Source organism: Trachymyrmex cornetzi, unplaced genomic scaffold (assembly GCF_001594075.2).
Source record: "Trachymyrmex cornetzi isolate Tcor2-1 unplaced genomic scaffold, Tcor1.1 scaffold388, whole genome shotgun sequence".
Lineage (NCBI taxonomy): Eukaryota > Metazoa > Arthropoda > Insecta > Hymenoptera > Formicidae > Trachymyrmex > Trachymyrmex cornetzi.
This window is the reverse complement of record NW_017298619.1, coordinates 314,054-321,536: the sequence shown is the minus strand read 5'-3', so window position 1 is coordinate 321,536 and position 7,483 is coordinate 314,054. Positions and strand designations below refer to the sequence as shown.

At 31.6% G+C, this 7,483-nt stretch overlaps 3 protein-coding genes across 5 annotated transcripts; 2 read left to right on the top strand and 1 right to left on the bottom strand.

Moving 5' to 3' along the window:
- Nucleotides 1–1,146: 1,146 nt before the first annotated feature.
- On the top strand, nucleotides 1,147–3,229 carry LOC108763914 (uncharacterized). 2 transcript variants are annotated; one of them, XM_018511846.1, is made up of 6 exons: nucleotides 1,147–1,254; nucleotides 1,633–1,786; nucleotides 1,863–2,044; nucleotides 2,659–2,785; nucleotides 2,872–3,044; nucleotides 3,133–3,229. In XM_018511846.1, exons 2-6 carry the CDS (start codon nucleotides 1,646–1,648, stop codon nucleotides 3,215–3,217), a joined length of 708 nt encoding a protein of 235 aa, XP_018367348.1. In that variant the 5' UTR covers nucleotides 1,147–1,254; nucleotides 1,633–1,645; the 3' UTR covers nucleotides 3,218–3,229. The 2 variants fall into 2 exon arrangements, with proteins under 2 accessions (XP_018367348.1, XP_018367347.1); XM_018511845.1 differs by having other exon boundaries at nucleotides 1,147–1,389.
- A 199-nt stretch (nucleotides 3,230–3,428) lies between these two features.
- Nucleotides 3,429–4,603, top strand: LOC108763913 (E3 ubiquitin-protein ligase MARCH3). Its single transcript, XM_018511844.1, has 2 exons — nucleotides 3,429–3,827; nucleotides 4,085–4,603. Exons 1-2 carry the CDS (start codon nucleotides 3,435–3,437, stop codon nucleotides 4,583–4,585), a joined length of 894 nt encoding a protein of 297 aa, XP_018367346.1. The 5' UTR covers nucleotides 3,429–3,434; the 3' UTR covers nucleotides 4,586–4,603.
- On the bottom strand, nucleotides 4,601–7,150 carry LOC108763912 (sin3 histone deacetylase corepressor complex component SDS3). 2 transcript variants are annotated; one of them, XM_018511841.1, is made up of 8 exons: nucleotides 7,024–7,150; nucleotides 6,788–6,851; nucleotides 6,564–6,677; nucleotides 6,285–6,486; nucleotides 5,413–5,593; nucleotides 4,944–5,061; nucleotides 4,771–4,855; nucleotides 4,601–4,712 (listed from the first exon to the last, which is right to left on the bottom strand). In XM_018511841.1, exons 1-8 carry the CDS (start codon nucleotides 7,148–7,150, stop codon nucleotides 4,617–4,619), a joined length of 987 nt encoding a protein of 328 aa, XP_018367343.1. In that variant the 3' UTR covers nucleotides 4,601–4,616. The 2 variants fall into 2 exon arrangements, with proteins under 2 accessions (XP_018367343.1, XP_018367344.1); XM_018511842.1 differs by having other exon boundaries at nucleotides 4,617–4,712; nucleotides 4,944–5,058.
- Between the last annotated feature and the right edge of the window lie 333 nt (nucleotides 7,151–7,483).

Below are 7,483 nucleotides of genomic sequence, written 5' to 3'. Positions count from 1 at the left end.
CATGAACATCGCCCAAGACATGTTGAACGACGTCAATGATGATCCTGATCTGCTCAAAAGGGTTATAACTGGTGACGAAACATGGAAAATTGAAAAGACCCATGAAAGGACGAAGATTTGCGACGATTGAGGAGATTAAGGCTGCATCGCTGGAGGAGCTCAAGGCAATACCCAAAAGTGCATTTCAGAAGTGTTTTGACAACTAGAAAAAGCGCTGGCACAAGTGCATTGTATCAGAGAGGGATTATTTTGAAGGGGATAACATAATTTTGGATGAATAAATGAATATTTTTTTATAAAAATGAAAAGTCACCTTACTTTTTGATCACACCTCGTATATGGACATACATGAACATATTTCATATACCTATAAAGTCCTATAATTTTATATGTTTATGAATATATTTATATAGCCATATATGTATGTTTATACATATTTATATACATTCATGCATAAAAAATTTTTTACCGAGATGTGTTGAGGATTTCATCCAATTTGAAGTTTAATCCATTTTTATATTTATATTAAATATTTTATGTCAATTTATGTACAACAGGTTTAATATGCACCAGTGCGCATTGAGTGCATCCAATCGAATTCCCCCTAAATGTCATCATAGAAATAAAAAGCATGCAGAAGTATTATTTTATCCTTGTTGTTCACCGAGTGTTGAAGAAAGATTAAATGATACTTACTGCGCTAACCGCTGCATAAACGAATGCACGCAAAATGTCAGTATTATTTAAAAATAATTATCCGTCTGTGTGTAAAATGGCAAAAATAAACTTGCTGTAAAATGGTAAAAATAAAAATTTATCAATAATGATGACATAAAAAAGTATTAATTTTTTCATTAAAAAATTATATTTTATAGCTTCTGGGTATCAATCATGAAACTTTATCCTTAGGATGGAAAATGAAAAGTGAAAATTTTAATCATTGAAGTTAATGGAGAAATTTGTCACTTTTCACTTTTCATCCTAGGAAAAAAGTTTCATGATCGATACCCTGTTGTAAAATACTTTTCAAATTACTAGGAATATTTCATCATGTCTCAATGTTTTATTTTCTTGATATTTACAGCACTGATATGATTCGACGCGCGCTTCCGTTCGACCGGCAAGGCGCTGAAGTTACTACGGAATCGATAAAGAGTTCAGAATGGAAGCCAGTCATAAACAGCTTATTTATCTTCGCAATAATCGGCCGCCGCGAGCGCTTGCGACGTGCGACAAATCGTTCTGGGGTTTCAAGTGAGTGCAAAAGAAAATCGGCTGTTAATATTACGGCTCATTACAGCTCAACATTCGTTTCCTTGCACAATTTAACGACTGACGCATAAGTTAACGAGTTTCTTGCGCGACGTAACCTCCCAGAACGAAACCAAAGTGCGTCTCTGAGAACTCTTTGTTCATTTTATATCCTAATTTTGTATTGATTGCCTATTCATTTATTTCTTTTTGATAAGAAAAAATATGTGTCTAAATAAATTTCTTTTTTGTTCAAATTTATTAATAATTTATTACACATAGTTTTTGTGTATTGTAATGTGAAATTTAATAAACAAGTTTTATTCGAAGAAGTGTTTCTATGAGTGTTGACAGTTTAAAAAAGCAATTTTTTTTTTATAGTTGCAGATGATCAATGTTGGAAGGATGGTATTGCAGATCCATTGCCAACAACAATGCAGAAGAAGAAGACGATGAAGAGAGTCCCGAAGAAGAAGTGCCTAATTATAAGGACCAGTATCGCAATCTCAAAAGAAAGCTGAAATTTTTGATTTATGTATGCAAAAAACATTTCAACACTTAATATTTGTCTATATTATTTATTTCATAATAAAATATGTGTTATGTTGTAGGAGAATGAACGTTTCCAAGAAGCTTTGCGTTCTACACAAAGGAAACTGCTCAAGGTGAATAGAGATAAAAGTTTCCTATTAGATCGTCTGCTGCAATATGAAAAAGTAGATGCGTCGTTTAGTGAAAGCGATGAAACTGATTCATCAGATGAGGAAGTTGTTCGTCTTGACAATTCCAAGAGGTAAGAAAATTATATAATAATCAGGTTATGAAATAAAGAAAACTTTATCATAAACCAATCAGAAGCTGTGTTGAAATGTTTATTTATTATCATATAGAATGTCTCCAAATTACTGGATGTTCTTTCATCGGCAGATTTTGTGGAATATTCTAGAAAAAAAATTCGTATACAAGATTCTTATAAATGTCAAGATTATAATACTTTCTTAATTAGTTAATTTTTTAAATAAGTTAATATCTTGTGAAACCATTAACACTTTAAAATAGGAAACTAAATTTATGCTAATTTTATTGTAAACACCTTAATTATATCAATATTTGATAATTGAATCCTTGCATAAGGACATTATTATGAAATATATGATGCTTGAGCGCATTAATTGTAGCTGTTAAAATAATCAACTTTAATTATTTATAATTTGAAAAATATAATGTTATTATTTTTATATAGGATTTTTATTTTAAAATATTCCGCAGACTATATACTAGTAAAAAGACATCTGGTAATTTTGGGTTTGTGTATTAACAATATGCTATATGATATAAAAAGAAAGCATTATCTATAAAGCATAAGTTTTATTCATTGTTTATTATATGAATTTACGTAATTTTTAGGAAAAAAGTTGAGATGAATATCAATAATCATACTTCTCATCATTCGTCTATGGTCACAAAACCACTCAGCACTAGTAAGAAGAAAAGGAATGCCCCAAAAGTTGCTAAAACGAACAACACACCTATAGTAAATACATTTATATATTTCATGTAATATGTTTATAAATTACATTTTATTACAAAATTACCATAATAAGGATTTTTTTATTTCAGGTACAATCCACGAATAATTTGGTTCCAATGTCCTTGATGTCTGACGGACATATGACACCTGAGGAAGTAGAAAGACATTTGGAATCTCGCCAGACATATCTGGAACTTGTGCCAGAGAAAGCACCACCTACAGTTCCAACAGAAATGTTTAGTAATGATCCTTCTTTGGACAGGTAAGTTTATTTGTTACTAATAAATATTTTGTATCCCTTTTTGGATATTTATAATAAAAATGAAATTATTAAAATATCCAATTTTTAGTGAATCGAATGAAATTGGAGAACTTGAGACGTCGCCTAGTAATATGGGTGAAGATTGTCTCAGTGTAGACATGATGGCGGAGTGACAAACATTCGTTTATAGTTTACTCATTAATTATAAAGTGCACATATAGTTACATGGCTCTTTAAGATTATTTCACGCGACTAACTCAACTGTATCCACTATAATATAATACAAATTTTTATACACACAATAATAAAGAATTATTATTGTGCCTTCCAACAAGCGACACAAATAACACGATATGACACAATGGAACATTACATCCTTGTTGTTTGCCAATGTTAAACAAAGAGGATATGATCACTGTGTCGCACTGTGTCGCTTGTTGGAAAGCACACTTAATTTCCTTTTCCAACACATCTATGAATTATACGACACATTCGTCTTATGTTTCGTGCAGTTTGTTTGTTTATAAAGATATTCATGCAGAAATTTCATTCGTTATGATTGAGAAAAGCAATTCGATAACTGACATTTTGGATAGTATAATTTCAAAGATAGAAACAGAATTGGAGCAGAAATCGTTACACATACACCAATCGAAATTCGAAGATGTTACAACATCAGAAAAAAGAAATCGATTATCGTGCGATTCGGTGGAAGACGTAAACTGTCGTATTTGTTATGATCCTAATCAAGAACTATCTATTATGTATCCGTGCAAGTGTAAGGTTCGGAAGGATAGAGTGTAAAAATTTGATTATACACAATAATTAGAAAAACTAAAAGTTGAAAATTTCTGAAGATCCAGGATATTGAAAATTCAAATAGCTCTATATATTTCTTTCTTTTATTTTAATTTTTTTATTTTAATAAATTATAAATATTTTAATTTAAAGTGACTTAACTTTTTCAATCAAAATACATTTGAAAAATATGTCCGTGTCTCACAATAACTATATAATTATAATAATGACATTGGGATTAGGGAACAATGGGCGCGATCCATCTAAAATGTTTGGAACGGTGGTTAGAAGAAAGCAATAGGAATAATTGCGAATTGTGCGGTCACGAGTTCCGCATGGAACGCACGCCTCGATATAAGGTTCTTCGGTCTGTTATAATCTGGTTATGCCTGAATCACAGCGATCAGATGTACGTTCGCAATGTGAAGGCCGATCTACTAAGATGTTTTATAGTGACCCCAGTGACCATCGCATGTTCTTACATCTGTGTAGTGGCTGCCGATTTTTACGCTATAAATAATTACGACAATTTCCCACCCGCGCGATGGACTACCTATTCCTTACTATCAATGATGGCGTTACTAATCCTGTCTTTCTTCGTTTGGATCTACACGATAGTACGATATCATCAAAAATCATGGTTTTACTGGTGGCAGAAAACCAGTAGCGTAAAAATTGTTGATTTAATGCCGGAAAATATTGCTTTAAGTAGAAACAATAAGTGTGATGTGTCGCAAGTTTAACAATAGATATCGAGAATAATAAAGAAGTTGATTAGGAAGCTCGTCGTTTGATGGAGATCTTTCCACGACTCAACTGCGATATGTAAATGCGTACTTTGCTGCTGTCTGTTACTTTCTTCACCCAAATCTGAAAAAATAAATATCTTGCGATGATGCGCAATTTATTTAATGCTTTGAACACTTACCGCTTCGGTGCCAATTGCAGAAATGTTAGCTGCGAATCTATTAAGATCCTTGCCTTCAACATAGACAGGTTGACCACGATGAAACCTTTAATGAAATTCGACGAAAGGATTCCTTTATATTTAAGAAGAATTCAAATTGAATATAAAGTAATACAGAAATAAATCAAAGGTACCATCTTCGCTCATATAATAATTTCCCGTCTTCTATCCGAGTTTCCACCAATGGGGTTTCAGGCGGCTGTGATATATGTTGCGATGGAATATTTACCGCATTGTAATGTGGCAAAACTACTGTAAATACAGTTGTATTAACTAAAAAATGTGTATTAACTAAAAAATTTATTTCTTATTCTTAGTTTTTTACATTGATTATGTTCGCTCCTTTACATCTATGTACAAAGTATCATAAAATTCGCAAGAATCAAATACTATAGGATATCTGGAAAAACTAAATACTAAAAATCGTAATCACAACATAAAAGTTGTAATTCACAACTATTCAATATTTTGTAAATTTTTTTACAAATTATAATAAGAAATAAAGGGCCAAAGGGGTCATAGATTGTCATTACTTAAATTTTTCCAAGATATTCTGCTATAGTATTTTGAATTGTGAATTTTAAGATATCAAGTACTGAGCACCTGGTTTGCGAATAGTGGTCGGCGCTTTCGCACGATTGATTGCTTTTAAGTCAAATTCGATATCTTTATCGTCCAATACGTAATTTAATTGCGCAGGAGGTGGTTTCCGCCGTTTCTCTACTTTTTCAGGTACTGGATCGTTGGGACGTCTGCGTAATTTTCTCGTCATTACAGGCTTTACCTAATTACAAAAAAGAATGATGTTAGTAAGAAATATATATACAGAGTGTTTCTAAATAAATGCGAACAATTTTGAGGGATGATCTTTTTATCAAAAATTAAGGAAAATTTTTCATATAAATTTTCATATACCTACAGCCCTCTTTGAGTTCTTTAAAAAGAGGGGTAAAAATTAAGATTTTATTTTTTTATAGTATTAATAAGTATCTCCTTATTTTCAAATTAATATTTTTATTGATGGAAAATATCCACTAAATTTTATTTGTTGAAACAACAATAATAAAATGTAGATAAAAGATGCTGTAAACCATGCTGATATTTCAAAAAGAGATCTTTATTTTAGATCATTAAAAATTTATTAATTTATTAAACTAAATATATATATATATAATTTGGATCATTGTTACTAATCTTCATTTGTATACCTTATCCAAAATTTGAAAAAAAATAACTTCTTATCTTTTTAAGGAATGTAACTTCTCAGAAAGGGATATAGGAGTACATATACATATGTTTATACAAAAAACTCTTTAATTTTTGACAAAGGCTGATATAAAATTTTTCGCATTTATTGAAAAACACTATGTATATTGTATGCATGTGTGTGTGTGTGCACAAGCGCGCGAGTGTGTATGTGTGTGTGTAGTGAGTGTGTGTATTATTTAAGTTAATTTAAAAATAAATTCAAATACCTCCATCGAATCACCAGTGAGTTCCATTGTGTGACGATCTGACTCAATCATTTTTCGTTTTTCCTCCATATCAGTAAGTAGATTTTCCTTAAGATCGATTTTTTTTTCTTCAAATTCTTTTGCTGCTGCTTTCTTCTCAGATATATAATCGCGCTCAACCCATTCCGTCAAGTAATCCCGATAAACTATATTCAATCTCAGTCTGGCAAAGATAACATCTCAATTAGAAAAACTTTCATGTAAATGATCACGTTAATAAAAAAAAATTATAGATAATACCGTTCCTTATATTGTGCTTCTAGTCGTTTTAGTTTACGATTGTATTCAGGATGCGTGCCTTCCTTCAATTGCTGCAGCTGCTTTTTCAAACTAGCTAATTTATCTTGGTACATCCTGAAAGATTGCATATGAAATATAATTTTCAGTGTCATATAAATAAATAAATAAATACATAAATAAATAAATAAAAAATAAATTCATGTATAGTAACTTTGCAGACTTACTGTTCCTTGATTTCTGTATATTCTTCAGATTTTCCCATATCAGTTTCGCTCGCCTCTTCGGTATCTAAAAAAATTTATTAATTTTTACAAATATTCTTCAACATATTATATTCATTTATATTACATGTTACTTAATATATATTATAGGGAAGGTATAACTCCAAAAATTAAGAACATGAAATCATGCAGGAAAAATACTCCTCATGCAGATGTATATAATTTCTTTTTATTATTACCCTCGTCGCTTTCATCTTGCTCCTCGGCATCCCTATCCTCCTCCAAATACTCTTCATTGTCTTCATCGAGATCATAGTCGTCCTGACGATCGTACATCGTAGAAAAACCGGAATCTTGATACGACATTGTCACACATATCTGTGCGATACATACTTCAATAGCGACACACAACAAACCTGCTCCTGGTTAAGTTAGGTTAGTTAGGTTAGAAATAAACTTGAGCCTCATGTTGGATTCACACTGCATCCGATTTTCATCGTACGACGCTTCAATCAGCTCTGTAACCAATCAGAAAACAGGATACAATGTGAATCCAGCATCAGGGTGCCGTGAGGGTGATGTCCCACGCAGCGGATCGTGCGTAAGCGGATTCGCGTATCGCCAATCACAGAATTATTCTCTTAGATATGCTTGCGAAATTTGCAAACAGATCTAAGAGAATGATTCTGTGATTGGCGA